This window comes from Oratosquilla oratoria, chromosome 33 (assembly GCF_046742065.1).
Source record: "Oratosquilla oratoria isolate Oo_2021 chromosome 33, ASM4674206v1, whole genome shotgun sequence".
Taxonomy (NCBI): Eukaryota; Metazoa; Arthropoda; class Malacostraca; order Stomatopoda; family Squillidae; genus Oratosquilla; species Oratosquilla oratoria.
The window spans coordinates 23629408-23646907 of NC_134809.1; the positions used below are offsets into that span (position 1 = coordinate 23629408).

Genomic DNA, 17500 nt, shown 5'->3' on the forward strand with positions numbered 1-17500 from the left:
TTTGTACGAAAGGACTGGGAATCCAAAATCTTCAAGTCACTTGTGTTCCTTGTCTTTGCTGTACAGTCTGTGAGCACATGGACGCGTGTGAAGGATGAAAGATATGAGTGAATAGGCTTTAGGGAATGACGAGTTTTAAAGTCCCCGGTGTTACGGGGACCAGGAATTACGCTAACATGTCCCGAGGTGTTGAAATGGGAAAAGTGTTGAAGGAGATTTAAAAAGGTATGGCTTGGGTTTGTGCTGTGACTTAGATAGCCACCACCCTATTAATGGAAAACAACCTTTGATATAATCCGGGTATATATATATATATATATAATATATATATATATATAATATAATAGATATATATATATATATGTATATATATATGTATATGGTATCATATATATGTATGTATGTATATATATATATGTATATGTATATTTATATAATTATATGTATATATATGTATATATAACATGTAAATAATATATGTATACATATATGTACTAAATGTCATATATATGTATATGAATAAATATGTATACCTATATGTATATGTATACATATAAGTATATGGTATATATATGTATATGTATCATATATGTATACTATACATATATGTAATATTGTATAAATATGCATATATATGATATGTATACATATATGTACAAGTATATGTATATATATGTTATAATGTATCAATAATATGTATATGTATATACATATATATATGTATATATATATATATATATATATATATATAGACGTATATATGATATGTGTGTGGTGTGTGTGTGTATACACAATTATGTATATAATGAAATTTTTAGTTCTGCCAGGGCATTCAAACTCTGACCATGTGGCGTACATAATCATGAAGCCAAGACGCTAGCAACTGAGGCCATGAACGATGCTACAAAAGAACTCCTACTACGAGTCCTCAGAGCACCCTCTCCTTAGCTATAGCAGACGTAGTCTCATTTTTATCAAATCCATCCATTTTACGGCACCCCCCCCCCGCACCGAGAAATTTTCCTAGAAAAAGTTAACTAACAATTGAGTTAAGTTGCCATCTATCAAATCCCGTGTAAAAGGATGTTCCAGCTTTGTATTTCGGAGAGTCAACGGGCGGAGTCCTGAACCTCCAAAAATGACCTTAAGAGCTACACAAGACTTCAAAACTCTCCTTGTCTCCACTGGAAGGAGACTAAAGTTGTTTCCAAAGGGGTTTCGAGAAGACAGCAAGAAAAAACAATCGAAGCTAGCATAACATAAATAACTCAGTGAAGACACCCAACGGAAGAGATGGATTTATTTGCTTATTCAAAGGTAAGCGAAGTGTTTTCGTGCTGTAACGCCACGTGACGGTTGAAACATGGAACAACCATGGTCACCACCCAGGTGCTGGTAATCTTGATGACCCGAGTATACCCTTAAATGTGGTAATATATAACTGTAACCCATGTTAAAAACAGTTTTTGTAGATAACTCTCTGAAGACAGACCAAGTTAGTCGAAACGTGGGAGTAAATTCATTCCTAAGTTCTCTTCGTTCATCTTGGTCCTTTCTATTCTCTCTCGTCTCTCTCTCTCTCTCTCACATTCAATCTCACTCTCTCTCGTCCATCTCTCTCTACTCGATCGTTCGTCGACTCTCTCCTCTCTCTCGTCTCTCTCTATATATATATAACTATATCATAAATATATATATAATATACATATGTTATGTATATTATGTATATATATACTATATGTATATATATATATGTATATATATATATAGGTAAATGTAATATAATATACACATAATACTATATGTATGTATATATGTATATATATATATATGTATATATATATATGTATATATATATATGTTTATGTATATATATACACATATACATATGTATATACTATATGTATCTAATATTATATAATATATATTATATATAATATATATATCTATATTTTGGAAATAGACCTCATCCGCTGGGAGTCGAACCCTTGCCTAGGCGGCTTACGTCTTAACAAGACAAAGGGCCTTACCCGACCATCTTATCATCGACCCTAACAAAAACGAAACGACTTGGTTTCCACTCGGCCCAGCTCGTTCCGCCGCAGGGCACTCGGACGGACAGAACATGGTACGTCAAATGTATTTCATCAAATCCAATTATGCAGGCTAGTTCTTATCCGACAAGTGTTTTGTATCATTTGAACATTTTTTTTTTGAAATAAGACTCATCCGCTGGGATTCGAATCCCTTAGCCTAGGCGGCAAGGGTTCGAATCCCAGCGGATGAGTCTATTTTCCAAAAATGTCAAATGATTACAAACATATATATATATATATATATAATATATATATATATATATATATATATTATATATAAACTATAATATAATTATGATATATATAAGGAGTGGATGTTTTCTTCATCAAAATTGATTCTTACCTGTATTTTGTGTGGGCTCCATTATGAAAAAAGGGAGACATCCCCGTTCATATAAGTCTCCTCGTCCTTTCCGAAAACTTTTGTTTTCTAATCGAAGTTTTCAGTCCATCCTGTAGGCTAAGGTGGTCAAGGGAAGACACAGTAACATACCTCTCTCTCTCTCTCTGTTCTCAATCTTCCTCATCTCTCCCAATCCAGATCTCATCTACAATCCGTTCTCTCATCTCTCATCCTCTCCTCTCTCTCTCATTCTCTTCCCTCTCTCATTTCCTCTCTCTCTCTCTCTCTCTCCTTACGTGTCACTAAGCTTTGTCCTCTACTTCTTCCTATTCGTCATCTCCTTCTCCATCGTGTGTTCTTCTTCTTTACCATCTCTCATATCCCTCTTTCCCCCCTTCGTTTCCTCCCTCTTTATCTGTACCCTCCTTCGTCCAAGTACCCTTTTCCCCTCTTTCCCTCATAGTCATCTTATTTCCTTGTATCGTCATTTCCTTTTCTTCTCCCCTCTCACTCTCCCCCACCCACTCTCCTCCTTTCCTCCTCCTCCTCATTCTCCTCCTCCCATTTTTTCTTTTCACCTCTTACTCCTATCCTCGTCTTCATTGTCTTCTCCTTCTCTATTTCCTCTTCTTCGCCTTCTCTTCCTTCTCCCCTACCTCCTTCTCCTCCTTCTTCTCCTTCTACTTTTCACTACTTCCCCTTTTACCTCTATTTTGTCTACTCCTCTTCCTTATTAATTTCTCTTCCTTGTCTTCCTTCTCCTCCTTCTTCTCATCCACCTCCTTCTCCTCCTTCTCATAAGTTTCCTTATTCTCACTATTCTCATTATTCTCCTTCTCCTCCTTGTCCTTCTCCTTCTTCTCCTTCTCCTTCTCCTTTTACTTCGCCTCCTTTTCACTTCTTCCTTCTTTACTTCTACTTCTAACACTTCCTTCTCTTTCTTCTTCTCATTTACTTCTACTTCTAACAGTTTCTTCTCCTCCCTCTTTCTCATTCTATTCCTCTTCCTCCATTGTTCTCACCTTTTATTTTTTTTTATTCTCATCATTCTACTCCTTCCAAACCTCTTCCTTCTTTCTCATTTCTTCTTGTTTTATTTTTTATCTTTTTTCCATTTTCCTCCTCCTCCACCGTCTCATTCTTCTCCTCCTTCTCATTTACTTTTTCTTCCTCTTCCTTCTCCTTTTCCTTCTCCTTCTCTTCTATATTCCTCCTCTTCAACCATTTCTTTCTTCTCCTCCTATTTTTCTTCCTCGTCTCCCTTCTCCTTTTCTTCTTCTCCTCTTCTATTTTCCTTCTCCTCTTTTTCTTCCTCGTCTCCCTTATCTTTTTCTTCTTCTCCTCTTCTATTTTCCTTCTCCTCCTCTTTCTCTTTCTTCTCCTCTTTCTCCTTTTCTTCCTCTTCCTCTTCTTTCTCCTTTTCCTCTTTTCTCTACTTCTATATTTTCTTCCTCTTCTACCTTCTCTTTGTTCTCCTCCTTCTCCTTTCCTTCTTTCTCCTCCTCTTACTTCTCATTTTCCTCTTCTTATCTTCTTCTTTTTTCCCTCTTCCTTCTCCTCCTACTTCTTTTCGTCTCCTCTCCTTTCCTCTTTTCATCTTCTTCTCTTCATCTTTTCCTCCTCTTCCTCCATCTTCTCTCTTCTTCTCCTCCTTTTTCTTCCTCTTCCTCTTTCTTCTCTTTTTCCTCTTCTCCTCATTTACTTCTTACGTTATTTCTCTACTTCTCATTCTTCATTTCTTCTTTCATTTCCTCCTCCGTCATTTTTGTCTCCATTACCTTTCCTTCTCAACCTTTTCTTTCTCCTTTTCCTCTCTTCTTCTTCTCTCCGTCTCTCTTTTTCTTTTCTTTTAATCATCTACTTTCTCTTACTCCTCTCTCATTTGTTCTCTCTCTTATCCTTCTTCCTTAATTTCTATCTTTTTTATCTTCATTTTCTTTTGTCTCTTCAATTATTGTTTCTGCTTCATCTCCTCTAGTTTCATTTCCTTTTTCATCTTCTCTTTCTTTCCTTTCACTTCCACTTCCTCCTCCTCCGCCTCCTCCTCCTCCTCCTCCTCCTTATCTTCCTTCTCCTCCTTTTCCTCTTCATTCTCCACCTCTCTTTTTCACCTCCTTTCCCTCCTCCTCCTCCTCCTTGTCCTCCTCTTTCTCCTCCTCCTCCTCCTTGTCCTCCTCTTTCTTCTCCGCCTACTCATCCTAATTCTCCTTCTTACTCTCCATTTCTTATATTCTTCCTCCTCCTTCTCATAATTTTCTTCCTCCTCCCTATCTTTTTCTTCTCGTAATCGTCCTCCTCTTTCTTCTTCTGCTCATATTCCTTCTCTTTTTTTCTTTCTTCTCCTTCACCGGTTCTCTCCTCTTTCCCCTATCCCTACTCTTTCCCCTCCCTTTCCTTCTCCGTTTCCTCCTCTTTTCCCTACTCCTCCTCTTCCCCTCCTCCTCCTCCTCTTTCCCCCCACTCTTCCTCCTCCTTCCCCTACTTATCCGCTCTCCCTCACTATTTTTCTTTCCCTGACTCCTCTCCTCCTCTTCTTTCCCCTCCTCTTCCTCTTTCCCCTCCTCCTTCTCTTTTTGCCCCTACTCCTCTTTCTCCTCCTTCTCCTCCTCTTTCCTCCACTCCTCTTTCCCCTCTCCCTCCTCCTCCTCTTTCTCCTACTTCTCCTCTTTTCTCTCCTCCTCCTCTTTTTTCCTCTCCTCCTCCTCCTTCTCCTCCTCCTCCTCCTCCTCCTCCTCTGCCCTTCCGCTTCTTCCCTCCCTGTTTGCTCTCGGGGTCTTTCCAATCTTCTTCCTCGCAATTTCTGCCTCTGTCTTTCAGACCTTTTTCTCTTTACCTCTTCCATTCTCTTCCTCTCCTCCTCTCCTCCTCTCCTCCTCTCCTCCTTTCCTCCTCTCTCTCTACTCCTCTCCTCCTTTCCTCCTCTCTTCTCTCTCTCTCTCTCTCTCTCTCTCTCTCTCTCTCTCTCTCTCTCCTCCTCTTCTCCTCTCCTCCTCTTCCCTCTCCTCCTCTCTCCTCCTCTCCTCTCTTATTCTCCCCCTCTCCTCCTCTCTTTCTCTCCTCTCCTCTTCTCTTCCTCTCCTCTTCTCCCCCTCTCCACCTCTCTTTCTCTCCTTTCCTCTTCGCCTCTTCTCATCTCCATCCTTCTCTCCCGCTCTTTGCATCTTCTCTTTGGCTCTTTTCCTCTTTTATTTTTCTTCCCTTTCCTCTCCTCTGCTCTCTTCCAGTGGAAGTGCATCCCCTACCGTGGGCTGCTGGAACCCCACCTCCTCTCTCCCCTCCTCTTTCTCCTCCTCCTCTTCTTCCTTTTCATTCATCCACCTCCTCCTCGTTCCTCCTCCTCTCTCATCCTCTTCTGCTCCTCCTCTCCTACTCTCTCCTTCTCCTCCTCCTTTCTTTACACCCCACCCTCTCTTCCTTTTCCTTCTCGTCGCACCTCCCCCACTACTCACCCTTCCTCCTCCTTCTCTCCCTCCTCACTTCTCTTCCTCCTCCTCACCCTTCCTCCTCCTCCCTCCTACTCCTCCTCATCCCTCCTCCTTTTTTCTCCTTCTACTCCTCTTTGCCACTCCTTCTTAATTCTCCTCACTCCTCCTCCTCCTCCATCTTGCTCCTCCTCCTCCATCTTGCTCCTCCTCCTCCTCCTTCCTCTTCCTTCCTTTCCTCACCTCCTCTTCACAGCTCCTTTTCCTTCTTTTTCTCTTCCTACTCCTGGAGCACCCTCTTCTCCCTCCTCTCTTTCCTCCTCTCCTTCCTCTCTTTCCTCTTCTCCCTCCTCCCTTTACCTACTCTGTCTCCTCCTACTTCCTCCTCTCTTTCCTCCTCTCCCTCCTCTCTTTCCTCTTCTCCCTACTGTCTTTCCTCTTCTCCCTCCTCTCTTTCCTCCTCTCCTTCCTCTCTATCCTCTTCTCCCTCCTCACTTTACCTACTCTGTCTCCTACTTCCTCCTCTCTTTCCCCCTCTCCCTCCTCTCTTTCCTCTTCTCCCTCCTCCCCTTACCTACTCTCTCTCTCTTCCTACTTCCTCCTATCTTTCCTCTTCTCCCTCCTCTCTTTCCTCCTATTTCCTCCTCTCTTTCCTCTTCTCCCTTCTCCCCTTACCCACTCTCTCTCCTCCTACTTCCTCCTCTCTTTCCTCCTCTCCCTCCTCTCTTTCCTCTTCTCCCTCCTTCTCTTACCTACTCTCCTCCTACTTTCTCCTCTCTTTCTTCTTCTCCCTCCTCCCACTTCCGTCCTTATTCCATATCTGTGAATCCTTTTACTCAGATGGTTTTTAATATTTTTCGATTTTGTTTATTAATGAATAATCCCAGATAGTCTCGTTCATCTTACGCCTAACTCTTAACCTTGTGGTGGACTTGCTATAGTCTATTCTGGTGAACTCCACGCGTTTTTATTCAGCAGAGGGGTCAAACTTTCTCCCCTAAGTAAATATCCTTAGTCTAACCACCCCTTCCCCCCCCCCGTATATCGTTACCCATTGGCATCTGCGCCAAAGAACTCAGCATCGATACCCAGCATCACTCACCTCCTTACACTTTACCGGAGCACTGTCGTCGTCGATCACCGACGGACCACTATTCAGATTCCCTCCCCTTTCCCTCCCCTTCCCTTTCCTTTTCTTTCCCTCCTCTCCCCTTCCCTTTCCCACCGATTTACCTTCTTCTTTCTTTTCTCTAATTTCCACCTCCCCTGTTTTCCCTTCCTCTATCCCCATTTACCTTCTCCCCTTTGCCCTCCTGTATTTTCCTTCCTTTGTCCTCCCCTTCCCTTCCCCTCACCTTCCCCTCACATTCCCTCTTGTCCAAACAAGTTTAATCCACGTAATCTAAACAGGCCTCACACTTGCGCCTTCCCCTCCCCTCCCCTCCCTTTACCTCCCTCTCCTCCCCTCCCTTTACCTCCCTCTCCTCCCCTCCCTTTCCCTTCCCTCCCCTACCCGAATACCTTACCTCCACCCTAATCTTCCCTCTCTCCTCCCTCTCTTCCCGTCTCCTCCCAGTTCTTCTTTTCCCTTCTCCTTGCCTTTCTCACATTCCTCCTTCCCTCCCATGTCCTCTCTCCTCCCTTTTACCTCTCCTCTCCCTTTCGTCCCCCTCCCTTCCTCCCTTCCTTCCCTTCCGTCCCCCTTCCCCTTTCCTTCCCTTCCCTTCCAATCCCCTCTTTACCTCATCTCTTAGATATAATCACTTTGCAAGTCATGTGGGATTCAATGTAATCAAGGTCATATACTCTTTGTAAGTTCGTTCAGATCCTCTTGTTCTCATGCTCTTTGTGACTCTTTGTAACTCTACATGATTCTTCACATGTGTTACCAAATATCTCTTCCTAAGCCTTTGTCAGACGTCCAACTCTTTGTCATTGATCAATAATTCTTTGCAATCTTGTGTATCTCTCTTTGTAACTTTCTACTCCTCTTAGTGACTTTGTGGAAATCTGAAATTGTTTGTAGCTCTTAGACATATCAGCAACTCTTTGTAGTTCTAGATATTCTTTATCTATGTTCCTGTTTTATTCTTTGTTCTTCTGCAAAGCTTTCCAGGTTAACATCTATTGTTTCGTTATTCTCCTCTCTCTCTTTCTCTCTCTCTCTCTCTCTCTCTCTCTCTCTCTCCTCTCTCCTCTCTCTCTTTCCTCTCTCCCTCTCTCTCTCTCTCTCTCTCTCTCCCTCTCCCATCTCCCTCTCCCTCTCCTTCTCCCTCTCCTTCTCCCTCTCCCTTGTCCTCTCCCTCTCCCTCTCCCTCTCCCTTTCCTCTCCTTTTCCTCTCCCTCTCCCTCTCCCCCTCCCCTCCCTCTCCCTCTCCCTCTCCCTCTCCTCTCTCCCTCTCCCTCTCTTCTCTCTCTCTCTCTCTCTCTCTCCACTCCTACTATCTTTCTATTTTTTATCAACCTTCACCTCGACTTCCCCCTCTTCCTTATTCTTCTCCCCCTCCTTCATATTCTACCCTCCCTCCCCTATCCACTCTCATCTTTCTCTTCCTCCTCTTCCTCCTCTTCTTCATTTTCTTTTTCCTTTTCCACGTTATATTCCTCCCCCTCCTCCTCCGACTACCCCTCCTCCTCCTTCACTTTTTCCTCCTCTATATCTTCCTCCTCTTCCTCCTCCATTTCTCTCCCCTCCCCCTTTCTCCCTCTCCTTCTTCTCCTCTTTCTTCTCTACTTCCTCCTTCTCCTCCTCTTCTTTCTCATAGTTCTCATAGTTCTCTGTCAGTTCCTTCCTCCGCTTCCTTTTCTTTGTTATTTTCATTCTTCGTCTCTTTCATTTTCTCAACTTCCTTGCTCTCATGTGCCCCTTCTCTCCTCTCTCTCTCTCTCTCTCTCTCTCTCTCTCTCTCTCTCTCTCTCTCTCTCTCTCTCTCTCTCTCTCTCTCTCTCTCTCTCTCTCTCTCTCTCTCCCTCCCTCCCTCCCTCTCCCTCTCCCTCTCTCTCTCTCTCTCACTCCTCTTTCTCTCCTCTCTCACTCCTTCTCTCTCCCCCTCTCCCTCTCCCTCTCTCTCCTCTCTCACTCCTCTCTCTTTCTCTCTCTCTTTCTCCTCTCCCTCTCTCTCTCTCTCTCTCTCATCTCTCTCTCTCTCTCTTTCTCTCTCTCTCTTCCTCCCTCTACTCTCGTCCTCTCTCTCTCTCTCTCTCTCTCTCTCTCTCTCTCTCTCTCTCTCTCTCTCTCTCTCTCTCTCTCTCTCTCTTCTCTTTCCTCTTCTCTCTCTCTCTCTCTCTCTCTCTCTCTCTCCCTCTCCCTCTCTCTCTCCTCCCTCTCCCTCTCTCGCCTCCCCCCCCTCTCTCTCTCCCTCCCTCTCCCTCTCTCTCTTTCTCTCTCTCTCTCTCCCTCTCTCCCTCTCTCTCCTCTCTCTCTCCCTCTCTTTCTCTCTCTCTCTCTCTCTCTCTCTCTCTCTTTCTCTCTCTCTCTCTCTCTCTCTCTCTCCCCCCCTCTCTCTCTCTCTCTCTCTCTCTCTCTCTCTCTCTCTCTTTTCCTCTCTCTCAAGTTCAAATGACATTTCTTCTCTTCACTTTGCTTCACATTTCTCTATTGCTTTTGTTTTGCTTCTTTAGTCCTCCCGCCATTTTATCTACTGTACTTCCTCCTCGTTCTTTTTCTCTCCTCTCAGCAGCAACAATTCTCGTATATGTTTTCTCTCACTCACTCTCGTGTTTTGAGATACGCTGCGTACAACATGTACTACTGTATTGTTGTGTACTTTGAGATAAGACGACTATTGTATGTTTTGAGACATCTCGTTCCCCTATGCTTTGAGATAGAATATTCATAGAATTGTTTATCTAATTTACTTATGATTTGAGATAAATTATCTCTTTCGATTATGTAAGTTGAGAATTTTTTTTTTAATATTTCATTTTCTGTTTTTCATGTTTTGATAATTTTCTATAAACATATCAATAATATCCTCATATGTTTTGACATAGACTGTGAATATTGACTGTGAATATTGACTGTGAATATTGACTGTGAATATTAACTGTGAATATTGTCTCCCATTATTTTCAAGACCAAATATCGTTAAGTGTCTCTTTCATTGTCAAATCCTTGGGACAAGTTTTTTAAATTTCCGCTTGAATCTTTGCTGCTGAATAAAGCTGCCTGTCGTAGTAATTAAGAAAATGCATTTTGATGATAAATAAGAAGCAAAATCAACCTAAGCAAAATCAACTTCAGCATAGGTATAAGTACCTTTCCAAAATACTTCTACTCCCACCTCTCAACTCCCACATCCCACTCTCAGCTTCTACCTCCCACTCTCAACTTCCACCTCCTAGTCTCAACTCCCATTTCTTCAACTCCCATCTCCTACCTCCTACCTCTCTCTTTCCCCCTAACTCCTCTTTCCTCCCATTCCAATCCTCCCACCTCTCATGCACTCATGTTTACCACCTCACTCCCACCAAATCCTATTTTTTTTCTTTCCACGTCTTTCCTCCTCTTGTCCAGTCTCCCACTTCTCACTTTCCACCTCCCACTACCCACCTCCAATCTCCTTCTTCCAACCTCCCACCTCCCACTTCCACACTCCAACTCCCACCTCCTACACGACACCCCTCCCTCTTACCTACCATCTCCCACCTCCTACCTCTCACCTCTAACCTCCGAATTCCCATCTCCCTCCTTCCACTTCCCACTTTCCACTTCTTACTTTCCACTTCACACCTCCCACCTCCTACTTCCCACCTCTCACTTCCCACCCCTTACCTCCCATCTCCCATTTTTCCACCTCCCACCGTCCACCTCTCATCTCCATCTCCAACTCTCATCTCCAGCTCCATCTCTCATCTCCTTCCCACCCCTCCATCTCTCACCTCCAATCTCCCACCCACCACCTCCCATCTCCTACCTCCCACCTCCCATCTCCCACCTATCCGACACCTTTCCTTCCCACCTCCTACCCCCATCTCCAATCTCCAGCCTCCCACCTCCCACCTTCCAGCGGCTGCCACCTCTCGAAGTCCCCCCTCTGCATCTCCGTAGCCCTTCTGCATCGACCCAGTAATCTTGGACCCTGAGACCGCAGACTCTTCCGAAAGCTTCCAGAGACCAGAAGACCTCCGGGTCTCACGTAAATGAGGACTTTAAAAAATCTTCGGTTTCTGAGGCTGTTTACTCTCGTGTCTGGGTCCAGGCGTGAGGGATCGAGTGATCGAGGGAAGGGGAGGGAGGGAGAGAGGGAGGGTAGAGAAGGGACAAAACCGTTAGGCCTATATTAATAACCTTACTCCGGTAAACGCTTAAACCACTTAATTAAGTTTTAGGGATTAATTATTAACTCTTTATAAATGAAATCGCCTTGCGGTAGTAGGAGTTAGTTACAAGTAGTATGTGCTCATAAGTGCACATGTGTGCAAACGTACACGTGTGTACGTCTCCATGCGTACATACGTGTATACTTACACGGTCATACATAATTCCACCGCGCGCTAAAAAAGGAGGAAATAAAAAACACATGAAAAAAGGCATTTTATTAAAAATCGTTCCATGGTGTAATTTTTCAAACAATTTCTTTTTTTTTTCACACGCGTTCGTATACTAAAACCATGGCAAAGAAATAAGAATATGGCACAATATTTCTTCCCATTAAATAATCACAAGAAAGAGTGTAGAAAATCTAAATTGCAAGTATGGGGGTAGCCTACGTTAAATCTTTTTCCTTTTTTCTTTAACAATACTCTTTTTCTTTTTCTCTCTATTTTTCCTTTTTCTTTATTTCGTTCTCTTTTTATCTGTCTGTATTTCTCTCCGTCTCCCCTCCTTTCTCTCTCTCTCTCTGTCTGTCTGTCTGTCTGTCTGTCTGTCTCTCTTTCTCTCTCTCTCTCTCTCTCTCTCTCTCTCTCTCTCTGTCTCTTTCTCTCTCTCTACTTATCTATCACTCTCTCTCTATCTCTCTTTCTCCCCCTTTCTCTCTTTTTTCTCACTGTGTGTGTTTATGTGTATGTGTATGTGTGTGTGTGTGTGTGTGTGTGTGTGTGTGTGTGTGTGTGTGTGTTCGTTTGTTTGTCTGTATTTCTGTCATTTCTTCATTTGACTATCTATTATTTCTGCTCCCCTGTGTGTCTACCTACTATTTTGTTTTTCTAATTATGTGTGTCTCTCTCTCCCTCTCTCTTTCTCTCTCTCTCTCTCTTGTTCTCTCTCTCTCTCTCTTTCTCTTTCTCTCTCTGTATGCCTATCTTATTGTTTTATTTTCTTTCTCTTTATTTGCAAAAATACAAGAACTGCATTTCTTGATTATCAACAATTGACTTTCTTGTGACATTATACTTTGTGTTGCAGGCATTTCTTGCATCTTTGTACTCTGGATTGCTCTTACCAAAATCAAAAAAAGAAAGAAATAAAAAGAAAAAATGGCAGCTGTCCACAGGTACTGCCCTCACAATAAACAGAAAAGAGGGGAATAACCAGAGCTTATTCACAATACTCACAATCGCCAAGGGTGAAGAAGAAAAATATAATATACATTGTAATAATTAACTAAGATTAAAAAGACTAGCAGTTATTCAAGTAAGGACATTAGATATCATGATGCAGTTGCTGAAAGAAGTGAAGATGTGGCAACGGCGGTCAGTTGATGTAGATGTGGCAGCAGCGGTTTTGTTTTTCTTTTAAGCGACATGACGTCAGTACGGCCGCCAGACCTTAGTCTCTGGACTTCGCCCTGTTGAGGGTTTGACTGGCTGGAAGCTGGACTCCTTTGAGGCGAAGGAGGACGTCTTCGAGGGTGTGGAGGTCGAGTTCCGATGTTCTGGTGACGTTGAAGGTGGAGATGTGGGCGCGGGTGATGTGTCGTGCTTCTGGGGCTTTGTGAAGGCGCTGTGAGGAGAGGAAAGTCCTAAAATGTGGGGTTTAGTGGGTGAAGAAAAGGCTAAGGTCCTTGGCAGAAGCTGGAGGGTTGATGTGACTATTGAAGACTGGGTGCTGGAGGAAAGCGAGGAGGAGGAGGAGGAAGAGGAGGAAGAGGAGGAGGTGGTGGTGGTGACGGAGGAGGTGGTGGAGGAGGAGTGGGAGGTGCAGAGGCCTCCCACTTGACACCCACGACAGGTCCGGCAACGGTCTCTGTGCATATTGCCTGGAATGTCAACAAAAACAGATCGTTAGTGGTTTGCTAAGGAAAGTATAATTCATAAAAAATATAATTCATGGTGGTGGTAGTTAGAATGAAGATAATTTTTTTTAAATTCAAACAAAGGACTAGAAACCTTTCGACAGCCATGCCAATCGCTTTCTACTAGTGGAAAGTAAATTTTTACTAGCTTCATTCGCCATACTTACAAAAAGTATCAACAAATTTAATGAACAACTCAGTAAGTCTATGGGCTTAAATAGAAAATCAGTTAGAATTCTTCTTTCTGATATTAGAAACTTTCTAAGTATATAGATAAAATTCAAGTTTCTAACTAAGGAAAACGTTAGTCAGGGCTATCAAATTCTTTGAAATTATGACTTCTTATTGCACTGGTGGCGTAACTGGAAGCGTCTTGGTCCCACATTGACTTAGTTGTGGGTTCGAATCCCGCACTCCTCTCTGATCCCCAGCAGTGACTATTTGTTACATTCTCTAAAACGCATAATAGAGCAAAAGTGATGGATTCTGTCCTCAGTTACTCAACGCCCCCTGGCGTAGACTCCTCACCTTTACCTTGAAGACCTCTTGAAGAAGAAGAAGAAGAAGAAGACTCACCTGCCAAATGAGATGAGTTTCTGAGATCGTCCAAGAGGGAACCGTTTCGAAGCGAGGCTGTGTGTCCAAGAGAGGGCGCCGAGAGGGGCAAGAGGGAGGGGCTTGAGGAGGCTGCCAGTGGCACAGTGCCACCCATCCCCAGGCTCATGCCCAGGCTGGCACCCATGCCCAGGCTGGACCCCAAGAGTCCATGTGTGCTTCTGAGGGCGTCGATCCAGCTGCCGTTGTTTGCTGAAGACAGGGAGGATTTGATAGAGATAAGGTGATAGAGATACATCCGTAAATGATAACTACAAAGTAACAATTCATTAATTTACTAAAAGTAAAAGAAAAGAACTGAAAATAAATTAATTAGATAAATAAGTAGATAAATGAATAAGTAAATCAGTAAATAAATATACAAATAAATAAACCAAAAAGGCTAATAATAGAAAAATAAGTAAATAAAATTGAACAAAATAATATAAATAAAAAAAACAGCAAAATAGAAATTAGAGTATAAACATAAATAATATGAATGATTTAGAAAATTAAAATTTAGACAATCGAAACAAAATGAAATAAAGAATTAAAGAAACGCCGATAGAGGGAGCCAAAAATCCTTTTAATACACCTGTGATTACATTTATCTGTTCTGTATGAGTATGATATGCACGCATATATTCGTATGTAGTTTTTAAAGTGTGTGTGTATGTGTGTGTGTGTGTGTGTGTGTATGTGTGTGTGTGTGTACCTTTATATTTTTCCATCATCTTTGGTTCTTAAGATTTTTTTTAAGAAGAATTCAAGAAAACATTAGCCTTTGAAAACTCAGTGTTCCTTGCTTATCCAGGGATGAACCAAAGCTATAGGTCAGTCAATATCCATAATTCTTAATAACTGCTTTCTTATTACTTCATTTACTTATTCTTTCATGGGTTTTATTGGTTTCCATATTAATTTATTAGATTACTTCTTTATATAGATATATCCACTTTGTATTTCTTTGTCTTGTTATAGGGTAAATGGTTGCCTACTGAAATCAATTTGGATTACGTTATAATGGATTGATTAAAGTATCTTTTGTGTTGTTCCTACTCGTAGCTTTCTTTTAGAAGAATAAATAGAAAATGGGATTAGGTAAGTTAACTTCCCACAGAAAACGGAGGGTGGGAGTATATATTTTTAGTCTGTTCCTCATTAAGTTCTCTTAATCATGTGGATGACATTGAGGTAATAAGCAAGAATAAATTAGAAATTCACAATAAGTAAATAAATAAATCGAAATATGTGTGAACCAATTTTTGTTTAATCTCCCGATGTCCTACGGACCCCATGCTGAGAGCTACAGCTCTAGTCTGTCCAAATTATCTATATATGTATCTATTTATTAATCTATTTGTTTATCTATTTATTTATCTCCTCATTTGTTTATTTTATTTTATCTTATTTTGTTTCATTTTGTTTTATTTTATCTGATTCTATTTTGCTTTTATTTTATTCTATTTTATCTTAATCTATTCTATTCTATTTCGTTTTATATCATCTTATTTCGTATATATCATTATTGTCATGGTTTTTCTTAGTTTAGAAGAGCCTGCAGTACCTCCAAGAAGCTGAAGATCTTTAGCCGATGGAACGCTTGCAGAAAGACCCAGCTGGTAGCCCAGAGTACTCAGCGGAGCGTCCAGCCAAGGTGAGCAATGGAAGGGGTACCCCCAGCCTGGATATCCTGGAAAAGAAAACTGTTGGTTAGTTTCCAGCATCTGGTAGGAGGCTTAAGGTCTTTGGAAGTGAGGTTGTCACAGAAAGGTGAATGTAAGACGGGGTGAAGTAAACTCCGGGTTAGTTTCCAGAATCGTCTTGTAGGTTCCCGGAGATCTCTGGAAGTGAAGACGTAACTGGAAGGTGGACGTAAGACGGTGAGAAGGAAGTTTCTGGTTAGTTTCCAGCAGCGCCTTGTAGGTCCTAAAAGATCTCTGGAAATGAAGACAATCCTGGAACGTGAATGTAAGATGGAGAAAAGAAAGCTTCTAGTAAGTTATGGGCTAGTTTCTAGCAGCCTCCTGTAGGTCCCCAAAGGTATCTGGAAGTGAAGAAGTTTTCTTTGAAGGTGAATGTAAGTTGGGGGGAAATAAAGCTTCTGGTTAGTTTCCAGCAGCGTCTACAAAGGTCTCTGGAAGTGAAGAAGTTGTCGCTGGAAGGTGAATGTAAGGTGAGGGAAAATAAAGCTTCTGGTTAGTTTCCAGCAGCGTCTATAAAGGTCTCTGGAAGTGAAGAAGTTGTCGCTGGAAGGTGAATGTAAGGTGAGGGAAAATAAAGCTTCTGGTTAGTTTCCAGCAGCGTCTACAAAGGCCTCTGGAAGTGAAGAAGTTCTCGCTGGAAGGTGAATGTAAGGTGAGGGAAAATAAAGCTTCTGGTTAGTTTCCAGCAACGTCTACGAATGTCTCTGGAAGTGAAGATGTCACTGGAAAATGGATGTAAGACGGGGAGAAAGAAGTTTGGGGTTAGTTGCTGAGGGGCTCGTCCAGAGGGGGTGAACATCATAGAGAGGGGAAAGTGAAAGATGATGGGAGGAAGGGACAGAAGAAGGGGAGGAAGGTAATTATGATATACATAAAGATAACAAGGGTATAAATGCGGTTAATAAGAATTTGAAATATGCAAACAGTTATATTAAGTACTATGGTAAGTCAAAAGACAGTTTATGTACACATGGATATACACATACTGTGCACACCTTTTATGTACATGAGTGGTCATGATAACACATACAAACAAAATATACATCCACGCACATATACGCAAGCAATTATGTACGCACATACACAGGTACGCAAACACACACACACACACACACACACACACACACACACACACACACACACACACACACACACACACACACACACACACACACACACACACACACACACAACGAACAAAAAATAGAAAATAGAAAAGAAAGAGTAAGAAGGGAATGAAAGAAAGAGTGGAATGAAAAGAGAAGAAAATAAAGAATGAGAGAGAGAGAAATAAAACAAGAGAGAAAAAATGTAGAAAGAGAAAGAGAGAAAAAGAGAGAGAGAGAGAGTAAGTGACTGAGTGAAATGAAAATAAATTCAATATACATGCAGTAGAAAAACACGTGCACGCGCGTGCGCTTCCCTCCCTCTTCCCCCTCCTTCCCCCCTCCCCCTTTCCCCACCCTCCCCTTCCCCCTCCCCTCCCCTTTCCCCCCACTTATCCACGTACCCACGAGAGAATCTTATTTCTATCAATTCTCATCTTAGGCGACGTACACGATGCCAGGTCCCTCTTCTCTCTCTCTCTCTCTCTCCACTGTTTGTTGTGTATTTCTGTTCCTCCGTTTTCTGTTTCTCTTTTAAGCGTTTCTTTTAAACCTCCCTTTCTCTCCTTCCCTCCTCCTCTTTCTCCTCCTTCTCCTCCTCTTTCTCCTCGTTCTCCTCCTCGTTCTCCTCCTTCTCCTCCTCTTTCTCCTCCTCTTTCTAGTTCTTTATTATTATTATTATTATTGTTATTGATAATAATAATAATATTATTATTATTATTATTATTACTATTATTATTATTATTATTGTTATTGTTATTGTTATTGTTATTGTTGTTATTTATTATTATTATCATTCATTTTATATATATATTTTTATCTTTTATTTAATTTTTCAGTATTATTTTAATGTTCATTTCTATTTTCATTCATTTTATCCATTTTTTTTTATTCATTTACTTTTTCTTTCCTCTATGTATCCCTTCATTCATTCATTAATTCATTCATTGATTCATTTATTTGCATACAGACCTTGTTGTTTCAGAATTTACGAAACTTGGGGTTTGCCCAATTTCTGCAGTCAGAATTACCAACTTATGAATCCCAGGGTTACC

At 41.7% G+C, this 17500-nt stretch overlaps 2 protein-coding genes across 2 annotated transcripts in view; both read right to left on the reverse strand.

Annotated features, from left to right (window-relative positions):
* Positions 1-2461, reverse strand: part of LOC143017946 (uncharacterized) — a 7635-nt gene extending 5174 nt beyond the window's left edge. Inside the window, exons 1-2 of the mRNA XM_076172984.1 lie at positions 2440-2461; positions 1043-1184 (exon numbers count right to left, since the gene is read on the reverse strand). Coding sequence (XP_076029099.1) covers positions 1043-1184; positions 2440-2461 — 164 coding nt within the window. The remainder of the gene's footprint in view (positions 1-1042; positions 1185-2439) is intronic.
* An 8925-nt stretch (positions 2462-11386) lies between these two features.
* The window catches only part of LOC143017808 (uncharacterized), a 319061-nt gene continuing 312947 nt past the window's right edge, over positions 11387-17500 (reverse strand). The window contains exons 3-5 of the mRNA XM_076172702.1: positions 15201-15326; positions 13616-13846; positions 11387-13003 (exon numbers count right to left, since the gene is read on the reverse strand). Of these exons, the coding sequence (XP_076028817.1) occupies positions 12555-13003; positions 13616-13846; positions 15201-15326 (806 nt within the window). The 3' untranslated portion in view covers positions 11387-12554. The remainder of the gene's footprint in view (positions 13004-13615; positions 13847-15200; positions 15327-17500) is intronic.